Here is a 22,542-nt window from a genome sequence, read left to right on the forward strand (position 1 = left end):
TGGCGTGCGCAGCGACGTGACGACGGCGATGAAGAGACGCAGCAGAGATGGTCCGGGGACGCGCGACAGCGATGGAGGGCGGCATCCAGGGCAGCGGCGGGGACAGGTGAGTACTGTATAACCTCCTATACCAGTGATCTTCAACCTGCGGACCTCCAGATGTTGCAAAACTACAACTCCCAGCATGCCCGGACAGCCGTTGGTTGTCCGGGCATGCTGGAAGTTGTAGTTTTGCAACATCTGGAGGTCCGCGGGTTGGAGACCACTGTCCTATACTTTACATTGCACGGATCCCTCAACATACGATGGTTTCAACAAACGATGGTCCATTTGGAACGAATTACCATTGTATGTTGAGGGACCACTGTACAGTGGTCCCTCAAGTTACAATATTAATCGGTTCCAGGACGACCATTGTATGTTGAAGCCATTGTATGTTGAGACCATTACTCTATGGAAACCTGGTAACTGGTTCTGAAGCCACCAAAATGTCATCCAAAGTGAGAATTAAAGAAAAATAAGTAGATAACTAATATAGATAAAGCAAATCCTTACATATAAAAGTAATAAAGATCTGCTGGGAGCTGTAATTACTGTCTATTTCAGTGTTTCCCAACCAGGGTGCCTCCAGCTGTTGCAAAACTACAACTCCCAGCATGCCCGGACAGCCGAAGGCTGTCCGGGCATGCTGGGAGTTGTAGTTTTGCAACAACTGGAGGCACCCTCTTTGGGAAACACTGGTCTATGTAGTGGACAGACGATTCTTCAGGGTCCTGTACAGTACACACAATGTCCTAAAAAAAGTAATATGGAGCCGCCCTCACCTGGTGTCTAAAGGAGCAGCTAACCCTGGTACAGGTAAAGAGTAATACAGAACATGTAATACCTCCCTGTACTGTAGGGGGCGCTACCAGACACCAGTCAGTGCATACACTTTAGGAATACAGGGGTTTTACCAGTGAAATATCCATTCTGATTGGTCGGTTCTTCCAGCCATTGACACGTTTCGCAGATTCCATAACATTGTATGTTGAGTCTGGTTTCAAGTTACAATGTTCCAGAAAAGACCATTGTATGTTGAAACTATTGTATGTTGAGGCCATTGTAAGTTGAGTGATCACTGTACTCATTTTCTTAGGATTTCTAGAGATCTTACGGTCCAAACAACGTCACTCAAAGAGTCTTTACTCACCACGTCAAGATAGGCTGAATCTGTTATAATTTTGGCAACTTCAGAAATGTCTTGGTTGTTGGTAAAAATGATCTGACCTCCAGAAACAGAGGACAATTCTGCATAAAGGTCAAATCTGTTGGGATGTAATACCTCCCGCCGGCTCCTTGCTTTTGTTCTGGAAGTATCCTCTGTTATTAGGAAAGACACCTACACACAATAGAGACTGTATTGTTATCAACAGCGCTACCTCTGCCCACAGGTTGTATGTGGTATTGAAGCTCAGTCCCATCCTTCAGAAGGACATGCAATACCAGACCCTTGGGGACCTGTTTTTGGAATATACAGCTACATTTTTCTTGTGTTTAATCACATAAATACAATTTTTCCTAGCACATGTAGATGGAAGATACAGCAGGGATATTATTTTAGGATTGTTGAGGTGACCATATTACACTTTATGTATTTTAAAGGGGTATTCCAGGAAAAAACTTTTTTTTATTTATATATATATCAATCAACTGGCTCCAGAACGTTAAACAGATTTGTAAATTACTTCTGTTAAAAAATCTTAATCCTTTCAGTACTTATGAGCTTCTGAAGTTGAGTTGTTCTTTTCTGTCTAAGTGCTCTCTGATGACACTTGTCTCGGGAACCGCCCAGTTTAGATGAAAATCCCCATAGCAAACCTCTTCTAAACTGGGCGGTTCCCGAGACACGTGTCATCAGAGAGCACTTAGACAGAAAAGAACAACTCAACTTCAGAAGCTCATAAGTACTGAAAGGATTAAGATTTTTTAATAGAAGTAATTTACAAATCTGTTTAACTTTCTGGAGCCAGTTGATATATATATATATATATATATATATATATATATATAGTTTTTGATATATATATATATATATATATATATAAAAAGTTTTTTCCTGGATAACCCCTTTAAGCCCTGGTTGGATACACGGGCAGCAGTACGGACTATCTAGCTTCCTTACAGTAAATCCTATAGGACAGTGGTCTTCAATCTGCGGACCTCCAGATGTTGCAAAACTACAACTCCCAGCATGCCCGGACAGCCGTTGGCGGTCCGGGCATGCTGGGAGTTGTAGTTTTGCAACATCTGGAGGTCCGCAGATTGAAGACCACTGTCCTATAGGCAATCCCTATTTAGTAAAAGGATCTCTAGACAATAAGGCCATCACATAGTGTCCTCCTGATGGGATCCCCAGGGATCAGCTATAATGTGTTTGGAAATATGTGTTTGTTCAAGTATTTCATTTCCCTGCAGCGCCTCCACAGGAGAAGTTAAGAATTGCACAGTGTCCATTCAAATTAATGGGTTGTCTGTGTAAAAAAAAGTACGGGACAGGTCCTCCAGGGAGAAAGATATTTTTTTTCTATCCATTGTTGAGATGATAATCCTTAACAGAGAACACCCCGAGGATGCCCCTCTATTCCCTGATAGGGTATGTAAAGTGGGTTTTCTAAACTGGACAATCTTTTCAACGTCTCGTCCGATTGTCTCAAGTATCGATCACTCACCTTCATCTTCCTCTCTTGGATTAAAGCCTCAATATTACTTCGGAGATGTGTGTCTTTTGCCGAAGCATCAGTAAAAACAAAGATTTCAGAATGCGGAGGAGTGTTGACCAGAGCTAGCTGAAGACATGGGAAAGATGGTGACAAAAAAGGGTCAAAAGCAAAAAGAAGACAATAAAGAGTTAAGGGGAAGGTTCTGTACACTTACCTGTAGTGCCGATAGACACATCTCTGGCTCATCACCACCACCGACAGCATGAAGACTGTTGAAGATGTTTAAGAATTCTTCAGGGTCACTTGTCTTATAAACGGGGCCAAAGCCTAAAGATAAAAATTAGCCATGATTGGCCGGTTGACTCTACCGCAGCCAACAGGTATATGAATGTGAGGAGATGTGAGTTAGGATGGACTGGGGAACTTACTTGGGTCATTGAAAGGCACCAAAATATAGTAATCTGGTGCTAATAGAGTCCTAAGTTGGCGCCGGATGATGCTGTGTGTTTGTAGACGAGCCGATGTAATCTCTTCTCCCATACTGCCTGTGGTGTCCAGGACGAAGCTCAGAGCCGGGAAGGCGGAAACTCCCAGGAGTCTGAGGAAACAGAGAAGTTTGGGTGTGTATATATATATATATATATATATATATATATATATATATATATATATACATACAGTGACCCCTCGACCTACGATGGCCCCGACATACGATAATTTCAACATGCGATGGCCTCTCAGAGGCAGCATCAACATACGATGCTTTTGTATGTCGGGGCCATCGCATAAACGGCTATCCGGCAGCGCAGACTGCTTCAGCTGCCACCAGATAGCCGTTTACGGTGCCCCGTGTGGTCCGCTGACGATCACTTACCTGTCCTCGGGGCTCCGGCGCGTCCTCTTCCGGATCCCCTGCATGGTCGGCGCTCTCCATCGTCGTCATCACGTCGCTGCGCACGCCGTTCCGTCATCCAATAGGAGTGGCGTGCATAATGACGGGATGGCGGCGACGGAGAGCGAGGATGCCGGGGAAGCAGAGGCCTTGCCGGAGCGTCGGGGACACCCCGGGGACACAGCGACAGCGATGGAAGGCGACATCCAGGGCAGCGGTGACGAGTGGTGACGGTCCGGAGCGGCAGGGACAGGTGAGTACAACTTCCTCTAACAGTGGTCTACAACCTGCAGACCTCCAGATGTTGCAAAACTACAACACCCAGCATGCCCGGACAGCCGTTGGCTGTCCGGGCATGCTGGGTGTTGTAGTTTTGCAACATCTGGAGGTCCGCAGGTTGTAGACCACTGTCCTATACTTTACATTGCAAGGATCCCTCAACATACGATGGTTTCAACAAACGATGTTCCATCGTATGTTGAGGGACCACTGTATATATATATATATATATATATATATATATATACACACACGCAAATATCTTAAAGGGGTACTCCGGCCCCAAGACATCTTATCCCCTATCGCTGGGGACTCCCGCAATCTAGCATGCAGCACCCACCTGTAAGTAATGCCAGAAGCGCTGGAGGCTCTCAGTCTTATGCCTCCCGACAACGGGGACAGAGTATCGTGACATCATGACTCCGCCCCTGTGTGATGTCATGCCCCGCCCCTTCAATGAAAGTCTATGGGAGAGGGCGTGGCAGCACACGGGGGCGGAGTCGTGACGTCACGATACTCCGTCCCCGTGGTCGGGAGACATAAGACTGAGAGCCTCCAGCGCTTCCGGCAGTACTTACAGGTGGGTGCTGCATGCTAGATTGCGGGAGTCCCGAGCAACGGGACCCCCGTGATCAGACATCTTATCCCCTATCCTTTGGATAAGGGATACGATGTCTTGGGGCCCGAGTACCCCTTTAATTCAAAGGGCAAGAGGAAGTGTTTCTCCTTGGGGAGAACACCAAACTGGTGTGTTGAGTCCTTTAGGCTATGCAATGGGAAAAATATGCAAAGTAGCCCTCCTCTAGATATGAGAGCTCGCTCTCTGGCATCACCACATAAAGGTATTGTCCCTTTCAGCTAATTCTCAAACATCTTTCAGAGCCTTGAAACATGACAGGATTAAAGGGGTATTCCAGGATTTTTTTTATTTGACTGTGCTACAGGGCCTGTAAAGTTAGTGTAGTTCATAATATAGTGTCTGTACCTGTGTTTGATGGCTGGCCTCACAATTCTTATGTGATCTTTGCCCCGATGTTCATTTTTAGCAGCATACAAGATGAGGGTTGTCTTAGGCTTTTTCCAGGTTGCAGTGCAGCCCGAGACATGACATCACTAGTCAGGTGTTGAAAGGGAGCCTGTCTGAGTTTCATTCTCCACAGGGCAGCAGAGAATTGTAGTTTACAGCACAGCATGCAAGGCAGCACAGATGTGCTGCAATGGGTGGGTTGGTTGTTGTGCGGGAGGGAGAAAAGTGTGCACAAAATTGAAAAAATAACGTTGCACTCACCACGAACCACAGCATGAAGTTTTTTTCAAATCAGGATTTAGTCGTCATACGAAGTGCTGTACATTCAAGCAGGTTAGAGGGAAGGGAGGGGAGCAGGCATCAGCTCTGTGGAGCTGGCTGAGTGCTAAGCATGGAGCTGATGCCTGCTCCCCTCCCTTCCCTCTAACCTGCTTGAATGTACAGCACTCAGTATGACGAATAAATCCTGATTTGAAAAAAACTTCATGCTGTGGTCCGTGGTGAGCGCCACGTTATTTTTTCTATTTCGTGCATACTATGAATAACTTATCACTTCATTAGCACATCCACTCCTGTCAACATACCTGGTCCCCACACAGAGCGGGCTCCGGACATTGTTCTAATTATTTTCTCAGGCTTTCTAGTGCCGGTTGGCTTGTTTCTATACAGACGGAGGGTGAAAAGTGACCTCACATTTACACAAAAAAAAAAAAGAAGAAGGAATCATGGGACTTGTAGTTGGAGGGAGGGAACTCCAACAGGAAATAGCAATTTCACAAAAAGAAGGTAGCAGCGTTATGGTGGACTCACAACACAGACATAACTGGCGTGTGGTGTGCCAAGAAGATGGTTGACTTTCTTCTTACCTCAGCATTCCTCTATCCGTCACCTCTGGCCGCAGCTCATTCAGAAATTTTATAGAAGCCTTTAGAGCCAATCGTGCTGCTTTTTCATGGAGAAAATGGTGGGGAGAAAATATAGCATTGGCCGTGTCCTTGTTGATCCCTCCTCTGGCGCTGCGTTCTCTACTGTCATCAAACGGTCCTCCATGACTGCACTTACCTATTGTACAGAAGACAAATACTAGATGAATAGATCACCTACAAAACAACAATTAATAATGTAAAATTCTATTTTATTGGTGACAATATTATTTACAAAGAAAGACCAAAAGACAAGGACAGAACAATCCTCCCCCCATAAAATATGCTCCTATAATAACATCCCCTTCTCTTTTTGGACCTCAATCCTAGTACAGTGATCCCTCAACTTACAATGTCGTCAACTTACAATAGTTTCAACATACAATGGTCTTTTCTGGACCATTGTAACTAGAAACCAGACTCAACATACAATATACAGACAGTCCAGATCTGTGAAATGTGTCAATGGCTGGAAGAACCGACCAATCGGAATTGGCATTTGACTGGTAAAACACCTGTATTACTGAAGTGTATGCACTGACTGGTGTCTGGTAGCGCCCCCTACAGTACAGGGAGGTATTACATGTTTTGTACACTTTACCTGTACCGGGTTAGCTGCTCCTCTGGACACCAGGTGAGGGCGGCTCCATTTAACTTTTTTAGGACATTGCGTGTTCTGTACAGGACCCTGAAGAAGCTCCTGTCCGCTACAAAGACCAGTGTTTCCCAAAGAGGGTGCCTCCAGCTGTTGCAAAACTACAACTCCCAGCATGCCCGGACAGCCAAAGGCTGTCCGGGCATGCTGGGAGTTGTAGTTTTGCAACAGCTGGAGTAAACCTGGTTGGAAAACACTGAAACAGACAGTAATTTGCAGCTCCCAGCAGATCTTTATTACTTTTATATGTAAGGATTTGCTTTATCTATATTAGTTATCTACTTATTTTTGTTTATTCCTCACTTTTTCCTATTTTTGGATGAGATTTTGGTGGCTTCAGAACCAATTACCAGATTTGCATAGAGTTATGATCTCAACATACAATGGTTTCAACATACAATGGTCGTCCTGGAACCAATAAATATTGTAACTTGAGGGACTGCTGTATGTCGATTCCATATAATCACAATTACCTATTGCACTAGCCCAAATAAAAGTAATAGTGCATGAAAAGTGCAGCGACTAGCAGCAATAGGTCAGTAAGCAGAAATTAGACGTAGAAAGTTATACATGTACCTGGAGCCGACATATTAGCCAATATGGGGATTCCCCTGATGAAGCTTTGAACTGTGCGTCGAGGTTGAGTGCAGCGATGCCCATATCGGCGGACATGTCAACTCCAGGTACATGTACAGTGACCCCCCCGACCTACGATGGCCCCGACATACGATAATTTCAACATACGATCACTCTCAGAGGCCATCGCATGTTGAAGGCAGCATCAACATACGATGCTTTTGTATGTCGGGGCCATCGCATAAACGGCTATCCGGCAGCGCAGACTGCTTCAGCTGCCACCGGATAGCCGTTTATGGTGCCCCGTGTGGTCCGCTGACGATCACTTACCTGTCCTCGGGGGCTCCGGAGTGTCATCTTCGGGATCCCCTCCATCGCCGGCGCTCTCCATCGTCGTCATCACGTGAGAGCGACGTTCCCGGCCAGCAGAGACGTTCCGGAGCGGCGGGGACATTACGGGGACGCGGCGACAGCGATGGAACACAACATCCAGGGCAGTGGTGACGAGCGGTGACGGTCCGGAGCGGCGGGGACAGGTGAGTACAGCTTCCTATACTTTACATTGCACGGGTCCCTCAACATACGATGGTTTCAACAAACGATGGTCCATTTGGAACGGATTACCATCGTATGTTGAGGGGCCACTGTATAACTTCCTATAATACTCATGTGTCTCATTTTACGGTTCGTACCTTGAGGCTTCACAGGTGACACTCCATAGTATCCAGACGTCAGGAGATGTCTTTTTTGAATAGTTGATGCGATGTTATTCTGACAAGACACATCGGCGCAATCCGTACAGGTCTGAACAGAAACTGAGAGATGGAGAAGGGGATAAACAAAGGAAACAGTCACAGGTTAGTGGCACTGAAGACGGGAAGACATAATGGGGTCCTTTTCATGAGGACTACGAGTTGTTGCCTAAAAAACTACAGATTACAGGTGACAGGAAACCAGAGATGAATCAGATTCCCGATATGGTCAAGGTAATAGGTTTATTACATATGGGGTAGAGGGTGTGATGAGGGCAGATGGAATTACCCTAGGGGCAGATGGCATTAATCCCTTGTATTTGTAACGCCAGGGCGTGGTTTGTCCTCAATACCACCCGAAGGTATACCGCTAGATCCTGGGCCAGGCGCGGGGGTAATAATGACTCTGACACCAAGTTACGGATAACGGTAGCTTTACTGAGGGTAGACAGATGGTAAAGTCTATACAGTTCAGCCAGGGCCCAAGGGGGTGACCAGTGACACAGAAACCTTAAGGGCTTGCTGGGACTTGTAGTAGATAGGGTCAATGTAATGCAGGCCACTTTGACTATACAAATGGTGACTGACTTGACTGATGACTGACAATACTGAGACTGTGGTTACTTGTAGCCTCCTGTGGCTGCAGACTGGACTTGAGGCTCCTATGACTCTGGACTCTCTAGGACTCAACTTGGCCTCAGCAAAGACTTGTAAGGAAAGAGAGAAGCTCCACCCAGGGCTTATATGGGGGAGATTAGCAGGAAGCCCATAGGTCACCCCTGGGATCACCTGGTCACTGGTACCTCCTGGGCAACAATCACATGACAAGTCACATGGTGAACAGTCTTAAAGGGAAAATGCTTTCTGAACACATTACATGGTATAATACATTAAAAACATATTTACATGGGGGGGGGGGGGGACAGATGCAAGGTGCCCAGGGGACACTGTAGGGAGGCTGCCTGACAGGACAGCAAGGGTAGAGGGTAACACCTCCCGTACTGGTCCACCACACATACATCGATATATGGGCGACCCTTACACAGAGATTGTCAAGTAAATAATCCCTCTGAGCTAAGGCATCCAGCAACATTTACCATAGCAAGCAAGCTAATTACAACATAACCAGGGCGGGCTCTGTTTATAGGCAGAATAGGCAACTGCCTAGAGCGCCCTCTTGATGGGGACACCGCTCTGCCCGCCTCAAAAAAAGTTAGACAGCCAGCATCCAAACAACTCGTTCAACCAGTTCAGCCAGCAGCATCACCATAACCCCCACCCCGATGTGTGCGCCCCAGTAGTAAGATGATTACATGTGGAGGAGGTTTGTTACAGTGTGTCACCCCAGTAGTAAGATGATTACATGAGGAGAAGGTTTGTTACAGAGTGTCACCGCAGTAGTAAGCAGAGTACATGAGAAGGAGGTTTGTTACAGTGTGTCACCCCAGTAGTAAGATGATTACATGAGGAGGAGGTTTGTTACAGAGTGTCACCGCAGTAGTAAGCAGAGTACATGAGAAGGAGGTTTGTTACAGTGTGTCACCCCAGTAGGAAGGAGATTACATAAGGTGGAGGTTTGTTACAGTGTGTAGTAAACTAATGACATGAGAAGGAGGTTTGTTACAGTGTGTCACCCCAGTAGTAAGGTGATTACATGAGGAGGAGGTTTGTTAAAGTGTGTCACCCCAGTAGTAAGGTGATTACATGAGGAGGAGGTTTGTTACAGTGTGTCACCCCAGTAGTAAGGTGACTACATAAGGTGGAGGTTTGTTACAGTGTGTAGTAAACTAATGACATGAGGAGGGGGCTTGTTACAGTGTGTAACCCCAGTAGTAAGGTGGAGTGTGTCAAAGGTCAGGCCAATGGGCAGAGTCATGGGGCGGCAAAATAAGCTTTTGCCTGGGGTGACAACAATCCTTGCACCAGCCCTGATCACAACTGATAAGTGGGTAATGCTGTCAGCTCATTGGTCAAGAACTTTATTGTCTGTTCAGCAACCCAGTACATCCAAGCTTCAATAGCTGCAAGGCCACTAGCTAGTTTTGATTAGACAGGGAGTGTGCATTTTGGGATTATAACTACCCAGTGAGATAATAGAAACCTAAAATAAATAAAAGTGGATACATCTCATGACTCCCACAAGAGCAGTGATCAGTTTTCTGTGGTAGACCGGGAGAGGGTTGACTCTGCCCTATGAAAAATGTAGACAGAGGGTGATCAATTCTGTGGATGTTCTAAAAATAACACCTGTGCAAGCAGTATAGAATAATACTGTCATGATTGGGGGGTGGACAGGGAGAGTGATCCCTAAGCTGTCCCTAGAAACACTTTAGGCAGAGGAGAAAGTAGCATCCGGCTCCCAAACTGGATAAAATACTGGCTTTATTGGAAAATCTTAAAAACCAAACTGGAACATAATATGGATAAGAACAAACGAAACGCAACCAACGCGTTTCGACCTGTTAACAAGTCTTAATCATGGTAAGTATAATGGACAAGAAATGCATCTTAAATACTGTGGTAACCGGTGACATCACATAAAGATTTCTGGAAAATGCGGAGCTGGGAGAATAGGTAAAACCCGTACAGTCTGCCAATATATGCCCAATACTGACAAATTTCATTCATGTACCACAGGACAAGAATTTCAAGCAAAAAGTTTCATCAATTGTCAAACACACCATGTTGTTTATACTATCATTTGCATACCTTGTAACCTTCAATACATAGGGTGTACGAGCAGAAAACTTAAAGTTAGGATCAAAGAACATCTATACATACCCGATAATAATAAAACCGGCAGTAGGTCTGTGTCAGGCTTTACCAAACACATTATCGATCATCATGCAGGTATCGTTCCGAATATTTCAGTGACAGGTATAGAAAGAGTACGCCCGCCCAGGAGAGGTGGAGATTGGAGTAAAGCCGTGTTCAGACGAGAGGCTTTTTGGATATTGTGTTTAGACACACGCTTCCCGTCTGGACTCAATTATAGACATGACTTAAGTTACATATATTAATTATTTGAATAAGATATAGTTTATGTCCATTTTACTATTTATTTATATGCTCACTCCATTACGGGTTTTACCCATTCTCCCAGCTCCGCATTTTCCAGAAATCTTTATGTGATGTCACCGGTTACCACAGTATTTAAGATGCATTTCTTGTCCATTATACTTACCATGATTAAGACTTGTTAACAGGTTGAAACGCGTTGGTTGCGTTTCGTTTGTTCTTATCCATATTATGTTCCAGTTTGGTTTTTAATATTTTCCAATAAAGCCAGTATTTTATCCAGTTTGGGAGCCGGATGCTACTTTCTCCTCTGCCTAATTGCTGCACCTGGGAACACGGCCCTTGCTTCACTCCGAGTCTTCCAACTGGAGAGGTGTGTTACCACGTACATGATCTGGGTCTGAGAATTATAACGGTGAGCTGAATTTTTCTATATTTTGCCTGTGATACCTAGAAACACTTTCCCTGCCTACTTGCCCATCCACCCTAAACGGTGAATTGACAACCAGGGTGCCGGTCCCTTCCTGCGCTAAAATGCATTGGGCGTAAAGGTACACAAATAATACTGAGCATAGTCGGGAACAGGTCAGAAACATAATGGGGAAACAACCAGATAAACCATACAGGATATAAATATACAAAGAGGGCAGGATATAGCGTACTAACATACAGTTCAGAAACCGGAATCAAGATAAAAGGCAGATATGAATAAACAAACAAGACTAGATATGGAATAAGTATACAGCGGAAACCAGGAGATGCAGGGGATGAACAGATGAATTGAATGTAAAACACTAAACAGGTCAGGAAACATAGAGCACTGTTCACACTGGACACTGAACAAAGAACAAACTAAACTCCCCACTCCAAACATGGAAGAACAACAATACTAACTCCAAATAGACTTCTAGCCAGCAGGCAAACTCCACTGTGTGATCAGAATACTGGCCTAGTAGGAAACAGACATATAATACATGGAAACAGATGATTCTGAACAGACTCCACAAAACCAAACTCCAAAACATGGAGGAACACGGGTCAGGACTCTAAACAGAAATACTAAATACAGAGCATGGTACAAGCAAGACTCAGGGTGTGAACACCGACTAAGATAACAAGGTACTAAAGCAGAACAGAAATATATAATTCTAAAAACCAACAAATATACTGAAAACCAAGCAGACTAAAATCCATCATAAACAGGCATAATAACCATGGTTAAAACTCAGATATAAACAGACAAAAACAGTAATAGTCAGAGTAAGAACTAATCACCAGCTCAGAGTTCCAAGAGAACTCGGGTTTTAAAGCCAAACTCTCCCAACCCTGGGAAGAATTAGCACAGAACTGTTCAGACATACAAACTAGTGTAAACAGACCCCAAGACAGAAAAATACAAAAACACCAAAACAGATATTACAAATATAGTGTGAAATGACAAAAATATTTCTGTTTCACCAGGAGAGATCTACCGTATTTTTCGCCGTATAAGACGCACTTTTTGGTTTTTTTTTTTTGGGGGGGGGGGGGGGGAATTGGTGCTTCTTATACGGTGAATACACATTAAAACCCTGTCCTATCAGGTCAGTCCCGGCGGCCATCAACGGACGGGACCTGCGGCTAATACAGAACATCACCGATCCCGGTGATGCCCTGTATTAACCCTTCAGACGTGGCGATCGAAGCTGACCGCCGCGTCTGAAGGGAAGGTGACACTAATCTTACCTGCCTCCTCGGTGTCTGCTCCATGCCGGGATCCCCTGCATGGCCGGCTCTCTCCTTCGTCATCATCACGTCATCGCGCGCGCCGTCCCATCATCCAATAGGTGCGGCGTGCGTAGCGGCGTGATGGTGGCGATGGACAGCAAGGATACCGGGCAGCAGAGACGTTCCGGAGCGACGGGGACACCCCAGGGACGCGGCGTCAGTGATGGAGGGCAACATCCTGGGCAGCGTGACGGGTCCGGAGCGGCAGGGACACGTGAGTATTACCTCCTCCAGTTGTCTTCAACCTGCAGACCTCCAGATGTTGCAAAACCACGACTCCCAGCATGCCCGGACAGCCAACGGCTGTCCGGGCATGCTTGGAGTTGTAGTTTTGCAACATCTGGAGGTCCGCTGGTTGAAGATCACTGCCCTATACTTTACATTAAATTCTAGATTTCCCTCCTTTAAAATTGGGTGAGTCTTATATGTCGGAGCGTCCTATATGGCGAAAAATACGCTACTTCCTCTATCTGCTAAATCCCCCATAAGCTTTGAAAGAAAGAACTCTACAGGTCTTGGGGCACCTGTTTTCTTGTGCCGGATCTCCTCTGCCTGTTTCCTCTAGTGAAGAACCTGCTCATTGTTCAACATATACTTCTCATCCCAGATAGTAGCGAACATTGAAGATAGCAAAAGAGACAGAACTCCACAAATACAACAAACAGTTTAGGGGTAAGATGGGCTCTAGGCAATAATATAGGAAGTGAGATACAATTGATAGGTGACAGGGAATCAATAAGTCTTACTAAAGCAGAGAAAACTAAAGAGAAAGAGACAAGATGGCAGAACTTACGACAATCCTACATACCTTCAGCTATGGCGTCAATGTCTTTTCCCGGGGTGGTGAGATTAGGATGGATGTCTGTGTTCCCCAGCTCTACCCAGTTGGTATGACTGTAAAAATCCTGAGGTTATACATGATCAGAGTTTATAACAGAGGCATAGATGGGGCAGATAGCAAATAACTCATTACAGACCACCCAGCTTCTAAGTGGTCACATGATTACTTGTTATTATAACCATAACTATAGCAAAACCAACATGTGCAAATGTGCATTATATCTGCATCAGGGAGAGTGTTGTGGGCATGCTCTGTGACCTGTACATTTGTATGAACACAAAGAAAGCCAAATATGCTCTATACTAACACCTACTTGCCCACAGAGGTATTGTTTCAACAAAATTCTAAAATTTAAAGGGGTACTCCAGGAAACTAAACTCATAGCCCATCCTTTCCCTCTCACCAACCTATTTATTTGTCTAAATTTCATTCAGCTGTCACATGCAGGGGGTGAGAAAAAGACGTCATATTCAGATCCTGCTTGTCTAAACCCCACTGAGACTAGCCCCCACCATCCTGGAAGACAAACACCATGTGATTTCTGGTTTCAGAGGTACACCTCCCCTCCCTCTCTCTGTGTGAGGATCTTGCAGCAGAGAAGCCCAGTGAAGATTCTCAGGCACATAACGCTGCTCTTTTCCTGCTGTAGAACTTATCACTGACTGCTGTCATTTAGAGCATATCATGATTAATTGCTTGGGGGGAAGGATAGTTTGAAAGAAATGACATGTAACAGTGTGTGCTGCTGACTGTTTACAACAACACAGCATGCACACAGAGAGTGAAAGCAAATGGCCGGCAGCCATTACAGAGCTGCACTGACTTCTGGGAGTTGTAGTCTGGGCTGCAAGCAAGGAAAATAATATTCAGAAGACAACAGGGGCCACAGGAGCTGGCAAAACCACATGAATAACTACAGGGGACACAGAACAGGTATTGTGGTGGCTTTGGGGCATTTTTATTTTTCTTAACTTCCCCGGAGCACCCCTTTAAGGCAGTTCTTTCATCTAAATATGCTGCTCTATATATAGGCATATTACAACTATAGATTTGTATACCTAGTAGCCAAATGGGCACTATTATATCCAAATGCCAGAGTAGAGACTAATAAAGTAGACAATTGTTCAGTATGATTATCATGACTATCATGGTTACCTACATCTCCTTACCTGCAGTGAATGTAATATCTGGCCGAGTATCTCTCGTGCCCCTTCATACTCCTTGGCCCCAATACTCCTCAGCAGGTCCTCGCGGGATCGTAGCAGGAGGCTGTTTCCTTGTCTCACCCTCTCTGAGTCAAAGTGCCGGACAGGATCATTGCGGGTTCCACTGAGAAAGTCCATATTGGCATTGGCACCAACTATTTCCCTCATGGCGGCTCGAAATGGACGCAGGGACACCTTATCCCCATAATACGCCTCGAGTATGGCATCTGCAGTCAGAGTCTTGCCCTATTTCACATAGGATTAAAAAATAAAAAGATGTATGAAGGTGTTTTGTGAACACTATATGGAAGTATTATACTTTATACTATGGGGAAGATTTATCAAAACCCGTCCAGAGGAAAAGTTGCCCTGTTGCCCATAGCAACCAATCAGATCGCTTCTTTCATTTTCAACAAGGCCTCTGCAAAATGAAAGAAGCGATCTGATTGGTTGCTATGGACTCCTTTGCACAGGTTTTGAGAAATCTCCCCCATAGTGAGGTGTGTATATGTGGTCATGGCATAATGATCATTGCATAGAGCAGTGTTTCCCAACCAGGGTGCCTCCAGCGGTTGCAAAACTACAACTCCCAGCATGCCTGGGCATGCTGGGAGTTGTAGTTTTGCAACCGCTGGAGGCACCCTGGTTGGGAAAAACTGGCATAGAGGTATGACTTGAAGACTATGTGGTCAATGTACAATTGTATTACAGTATTTAGACTTGGCTTGGCTGTATTATTTGGGCACTGTTTTATAGTATATAGTAATTGTATGAAGGTTTATTCACGCAAACTATAGTGGATTATTTAGGCAATATATTGCAGTATTATTTAGGTATGACAACTTTATTTAGCTACTGTTTAGCTACTGTGTGGCAGTATTATTTGGGCCCTGCATGGCAGCAATATTTAGTTGCTTTATGGCAGTTTCATTTGGCCATTCCTTATTTAGCTGTGGCAATATTATTCTGTTGCTATATGGCGGCAGTATTGAGACACACTGTGGCAGCATTACTTAGCTGCTGTTTGGCAATATTATTTGGGCACTGTATGACAACAATATTTAGCTGCATGTCAGTATTATTTAGCACTACATGCCAGTATTATATGGGTAGCTGCTGTCTGGCAGTAATATTTGGGCACTGTATAACAGCAACGTTTAATTGTTGTCTGGAAATATTATTTTTAATATTATTATTTATAATATTATATGTGCACTGTAGGAAAGCATTATTTTGCTACATTTCACTATTATTTAGCACTGTATAACAGCCTTATATAGCTGCTGTATGACAGTATTATTTGGGCACTGTATGACAGCATTATTTTTTCTACATTTCACTATTATTTAGCACTGTATAACAGCCTTATATAGCTGCTGCATGACAGTATTATTTGGGCACTGTATGACAGCATTATTTTTGCTACATTTCACTATTATTTAGCACTGTATAACAGCCTTATATAGCTGCTGTATGACAGTATTATTTGGGCACTGTATGACAGCATTATTCAGCTGCTGTCTGGTAGAATTATATGGGCACCATGTGACAGCATTATTTAAGAACTTTAGGACATTGTTATTACTAAATTAGGCCGCACACAGCTAGGATGCCGGGGACCCCACTTAATGTTTCCCAGCATTCCATAGACCATAGTCGAGGCCAGACGACATTCATTTAGGTCAGTGATTTTCCCATTGAATTCATCCCGAGTGAATTCCAGGCATTTGCACAATACAGGACCATGGATAGCGCCTCTGTACCATACAGATCTTTAATGAGGCTTGTAGGGGGGTGTTTGGGGTGAGTCAGCACGGATGTCTACTACCACCGCCCCCCCCCCCCCCCCCTGTCACATAGAAGAATCAGTGTCCTGAAGCAGAACATGACATCAATGCCTGGGTCACCCCCCCATTATATCTCTATGCACCTGCTGCCTTAGTCGTCTGTCAGTCCCTCTTCAATCCCTGATGACTCTTTTCCTATTATTAATAGGATGAATAATAGGGCGGCAAAGAGATGAAAGGATCAGAGCAAACAGAGTGAAGAGGAGGGCGATCTCATTAGGAGCCAAGCAAAGCTGGAGTCGAATATATCAACATTGGATGTAGCAGAGCTGAATTTGTCATTTAGATCTTTTTTTTTTGGGGGGGGGGGCATTGCTCGTGCATCATGGTAATGTATTAAGGTTATTACACTTATTATTATTAATAATAAACCAGTTATAAGAACTGATGCTGGGGGCCCACCAGAAGGACCCTTTCCACAGTGAACATATGGGGTAGTTGGTGGTTGGTAGAAGACAAGACCCAATACGTATACAAGTTTATGGCTTACATTGCCGTGGGACTCCACTATTCAGAGTTTAGTCAGCAATTCCATCAGAACAACAGGAGTTTAGCAGGAAATAATAGTGCATGCACTATTTTTTTTCTCCACTAAACTACCAGATCTTTAAAAGACACCATTCAAGTTAATGGGGTCCATAGGGAAGTAGCAGTGTCCGTTGTGTTCCAACCCGTTTCAGGGTCCGTTATGAGGGGGGGGGGGGGGAAAGAGCGGACACTAAACGGGAAAAGAGACATCGTCATTGTGAACCTAGCCTTAGTTGTGTGCCCCCTAATACTTTGAGCCCTTTGACAGCTCTGATTGCCCTAATGGTCAGTCTGCTATAAGACTTAAAGGAATACTGTAGTGTAAAATAAATGTATAGATCGCGGTGACCCCCACGACCTCCTGTACAGGGGACCCCGGCAGTCGGCAGGAAGAGGGCATGAGCATGATGTGGCGGCCGGCGCGCCCCCCTATGTATCCCATAGAGATATATGGAGGAGGCATGTCAGCCGCCGCGTCATGCAGTGACGACATTCTCCCTTTATGCGGACTGGGGATAAGTTATTTTACACTCCAGTACTCCTTTTAAGGGGTATTCTAGGATGTTTTTTCTTCAGCCTTTGAGCCCATGATGCCAAGTTATAAAACTGTGTAATCCGCTTCTATTACCTCTGTGCACCAAAGGCTGTCCGAGCACGCTGGGAGTTGTTGTTTTGCAACAGCTGGAGGCACACTGGTTGGGAAACACTGCAATAGGGATGTTCAGCATAGGATCTCACCAAAAGGAATGGGACCAACCACAGCTAGACCCCTCACTCCAGCTACAAGGTCGGTCCCTGGGGTATGTACCCCATAAATGAAAAGGTTACACATATTAATGTGGTGTCCCGGTACAGGACCTTGTCCTGTCCCTTTCTAAAGTCCCCTCAGCTAGAGTCCCTCCATTCCACAGGGCTCTCCTGCAGGGCTTGCCCCTTGGTCACCTCATGTAAATGTATATCTCAATTCATCTCAACTAGGCCAAAGCCTAAAGAACCAGCAGCCACTAAAACCCTGAGTTATAAAGCTCAACCTACAAATCCTGTGTGACTACTATTCTACTCAAATCTGATAATTAGTAGCACAGTGGCCTGCTTAGGCAAGGTTCAGACTACGAAATTTCCGCCTGCAATTCCGCTTTGAAATTGCAGGTGGAAATTCCGCTTGCTAAAATGTATAGTGTAGTGAATGGGTTTCCGTTCACAAATTCACACTTAGGAATTTGTGAACGGAAAATACACTTAGAAATTTCCGCCTGAAGAATGGCGTTGCTCTTTCTTCAGGCGGAAATACTCGCGGAACATATTGCAGTCTATTGGAGACTGCAGTGTCCGTGCGGTCCTAGCGCCAACTGATTCAGTCAGCGCTGGCCGCACTCGGAATCTCCGGGCAGAAATTTTCTGCCCGGAGATTCCGTAGTCTGAACCTAGACTTAAAGTTAAAACTATAAGTCCCAGCAAAGCCTGTGAGGAACCTGTATACCGGTTACCTCAAGAGAAACTGTACAATTGTAAAGACTGTTGCATAAAAGTTCAAGTAAAAGTTTCCAGTTATCTCATAAAATCTGCTGTGGACATTCCGTTTATTATGCCTGCCGTTTGTGGGCCGGTTGGCGGCAGGACCTCCAATACTGAGCAAACCGCACCCTGGCGTCACGACAATTTAGGGTTAATACCACCAGACCCTGCATCACCATTGCAACACCCCAGGCCACCACATTAATACAGTGACCCCTCGACCTACGATGGCCCCGACATACGATAATTTCAGCATGCGATCACTCTCAGAGGCCATCGCATGTTGAAGGCAGCATCAACATACGATGCTTTTTTATGTCGGGGCCATCGCATAAACGGCTATCCGGCAGCGCAGACTGCTTCAGCTGCCACCGGATAGCCGTTTACTGTGCCCCGTGTGGTCCGCTGACGATCACTTACCTGTCCTCGGGGCTCCAGCGCTTCCTCTTCGGGATCCCCTGCATCGTCGGCGCTCTCCATCGTCATCATCACATCGCTGCGCACGCTGTCCCTTCATCCAATAGGAGCGGCGTGCGTAGCGACGTGATGGCGGTGACGGAGAGCGCGGATGCCGGGGAAGCAGAGGCCTTGCCGGAGCGTCGGGGAAACCCCGGGGACGCAGCGACAGAGATGGACGGCGACATCCCGGGCAGCGGTGACGGTCCGGAGCGGCGGGGACAGGTGAGTATAACTTTCTCTAACAGTGGTCTACAACCTGCGGACCTCCAGATGTTGCAAAACTACAACACCCAGCATGCCCGGACAGCCAACGGCTGTCCGGGCATGCTGGGTGTTGTAGTTTTGCAACATCTGGAGGTCCGCAGGTTGTAGACCACTGTCCTATACTTTACATTGCACGGATCCCTCAACATACGATGGTTTCAACAAACGATGGTCCGTTTGGAACGGATTACCATCGTATGTTGAGGGACCACTGTATTGTGCATTGGGGGGGGGGGACATTCTAGGAGTCGCACTATACCAGAGCATTGTTATTTAATGCCGCTCCCTGACGTATAGTAGAGACACATACACAGGGGACTGCGCTGTCAGCGGTGGTAGACCTCAGGATTATGCAAGAACATGTAATGATGATGAGCCTGGGCCTACATGTAGGACGTTCGTGACAGGATACCAAGACGATACTCAGCCCGTGGTCAGAGGACCCCCACATACAAAACCTCATGGGAAACACACGCGGTGTCATGTTCTTATATAGACACAGAAGAAGAACTGAGTACGTGACCTCCGCAGATAGTACCCGGAAGGGAAAGAGTGGTCTCTGATCTATAGAAATGCACTAAAACTCCTAGGAAATAGACACAACATGCAACATCGCATCTGACATCTCTATAGAGGGGGCCATAACTTGTAGCTTGGGTCCCAGTGCAAAATTTGGAACAGGGTCGTCCTTCGCCGGTGGGTAGGGTCGCCACTAGAGATGAGCGAACTTACAGTAAATTCGATTCGTCACGGACTTCTTGGCTCGGCAGTTGATGACTTTTCCTGCGTAAATGAGTTCAGCTTTCCGGTGCTCCTGTGGGCTGGAAAAGGTGGATACAGTCCTAGGAAACTCTTTCCTAGGACTGTATCCACCTTTTCCAGCCCACCGGAGCACCGGAAAGCTGAACTAATTTATGCAGGAAAAGTCATCAACTGCCGAGCCGAGAAGTTCGTGACGAATCGAATTTACTATAAATTCACTCATTTCTAGTCGCCACCTTTCTTGCAAAAAAAAAAAATACTGGCCCTGCTAATTTGCATAATTACTATAAATCATACGGCCTGTATGAGGCTCATTTTTTGCGCCTTGATCTGCAGTTTTGAACAGGGCCGTTTTTGTTTCGATGGGACTTTTTCATCGCTTTTTTAATTAAATTTGGGAGTTGCAGTTAGTTACTAACTACGACTCCCAGCATGCCCTGATACAGCCTGTGGCTCAGCAGCTGCCCCAAATGAAAACTACAACTCCCAGCATGTTGGGCTATATAGTAGTATATGGTATAGGTCAATGTTTTGCAACCAGGGGTGCCTCCAGCTGTTGCAAAACTACAACTCCCAGCATGTTGGGCTATATAGTAGTATATAGTATAGGTCAGTGTTTCCCAACCAGGGGTGCCTCCAGCTGTATCAAAACTACAACTCCCAGCATGTTGGACTATATAGTAGTATATAGTATAGGTCAATGTTTCCCAACCAGGGGTGCCTCCAGCTGTTGCAAAACTACAACTCCCTGCATGTTGGACTATATAGTAGTATATAGTATAGGTCAGTGTTTCCCAACTAGGGGTGCCTCCAGCTGTTGCAAAACTACAACTCCCAGCATGCCCGGACAGCCGTTCGCTGTCCGGGCATGCTGGGAGTTGTAGTTTTGCAACAGCTGGAGGCTCGCTGGTTGGGAAACACTGGCATAGAATATGGTGCAACATTCCGGGAGTTGGAGGATTGATTGGATAAATACTGGCCATTGCATGGCCGGTATTTTTAATATAAAAATACAGGCAGGGGGCCAAAATACCGATTGTGCCGGTAAAATACCGGCCAGGTGGTAAACCTACCGCCGGGACAAGAGTACCTTTTGGCCTGTATAATGGTATAGATAGGTTGTAAGCATTCTGTAGGCAGTGGAGCACGTGGAAGTAGGTACATGTAGAAATGTCAAGGTCCCTACTAGAAACCTTGTTTATTGCAGTTTCACATATAAGAGTGTGGTGTCCCGATACCGCATTCTATACGGTACCTATTTATGTATGGGTCCCCATAGCCAGAGTCCCTAGGACATAGGGATCCCTGTCATCCAGTCTACCCCTAGTCGCCTCTATTTCAGTTTATAGATCGGTATTTTATGCAAAAATTTATGTAAATAGGATAACATATATGTAAATAAATGGTTAATTACTTGTTTCCATAGCGTTGCAGGACCTGCGGGTCATGTGACTAGGTGAACTCTATGGTATTAAGCTTAAGGACCTTTGGAGGCCCTGTGACGTAAGCAATCCCATTACACCATGTAATGGTGAATGGCAGATGTTCGGACCAATCAGATTCGCCCCGCCCCCTGCCCATATAAGGGATCGGCGGCCATGTTTCGCTCTCTTACCTCGTGGGCTGTCATGAGAGAAGGATCTGTGCAGCAGCTAACGCAGTGAGTTAGGCCCGAGCCTTGCGGTAACGGCTGAACAATCTAATTATAGAGTGTTTAAATTCCCAGACACTCTGCAGCATCACCGGACCTAATAACTCCCCTAAATCCGGACGTATCTGCAAATCTCTCCCTAAATTCAGAGACTGTATAACTAGCTCAAGGTCCGCTACAACTGCCAGTCACTAAGCAACCTAAGGACTGTTTATATGAGACTGTTACTGTGCTGTGGATATTGCAAGCACTTCAGTAAAGTTATTCACGTTCAATCTCTTTGTGGACCTTCAGTCATTTCATGCACCTATCGTTACTGGGAAGGGTGGCGATAGGTCGGAGCATTGATTCAGCATACCAGCCCTCAGCCTGGCGTCACGAACTCTAGGGTTAACATTAACCCCTCATATACCGATACCATACCACCACTACCATACACCCCCCAAGGGCTACCACAAGAGTATGCAGGACGTGTTTCAGCAAAAACCTTGCCTTCCTCAGGGTTTTTTTTTTTTCAAAACATGTCCTGTATTCCCTTATATGGGTAACTTCAATAAACAATGCTTCTAGCAGAACTTGGTGAGTGCGAGGACCTTGACTTTTCTTTCGGCCTGCCCAGACCCTCCCTATACATACACCCTTGCACACAGTGACCTTTATAGGGAAGAGAGGGCCCCACAGCAAAGAGTCGAAACGGGCCCCCTATTATAGTGTGAAAAATATTTGCCTTTGCTTTTCATTACCCATTGGTCAGTACCGCCTCCAAATAAATTGCTCACAATGCAGTTCCCTGGAGAGAGGAGTCCTGTCCAGTTTTTTACCAACAGAAAAAAAATAGGGACCAACCAGGATGGGGCCCCCATCTCCCCAAAAACCCAA

At 45.5% G+C, this 22,542-nt stretch overlaps 1 protein-coding gene across 2 annotated transcripts in view; it reads right to left on the minus strand.

Moving 5' to 3' along the window:
• VWA7 (von Willebrand factor A domain containing 7) overlaps window positions 1-22,542 on the minus strand; it is a 70,140-nt gene that overhangs the window by 24,967 nt on the left and 22,631 nt on the right. For both annotated transcript variants that reach the window (XM_056540797.1, XM_056540798.1), the window contains exons 3-10: window positions 14,602-14,883; window positions 13,400-13,496; window positions 7,747-7,869; window positions 5,767-5,962; window positions 3,131-3,300; window positions 2,917-3,029; window positions 2,712-2,828; window positions 1,193-1,381 (exon numbers count right to left, since the gene is read on the minus strand). In XM_056540797.1, the coding sequence (XP_056396772.1) occupies window positions 1,193-1,381; window positions 2,712-2,828; window positions 2,917-3,029; window positions 3,131-3,300; window positions 5,767-5,962; window positions 7,747-7,869; window positions 13,400-13,496; window positions 14,602-14,883 (1,287 nt within the window). The remainder of the gene's footprint in view (window positions 1-1,192; window positions 1,382-2,711; window positions 2,829-2,916; window positions 3,030-3,130; window positions 3,301-5,766; window positions 5,963-7,746; window positions 7,870-13,399; window positions 13,497-14,601; window positions 14,884-22,542) is intronic.

The sequence above is a fragment of the Hyla sarda genome, chromosome 9, assembly GCF_029499605.1.
Source record: "Hyla sarda isolate aHylSar1 chromosome 9, aHylSar1.hap1, whole genome shotgun sequence".
NCBI classification, from domain to species: Eukaryota; Metazoa; Chordata; class Amphibia; order Anura; family Hylidae; genus Hyla; species Hyla sarda.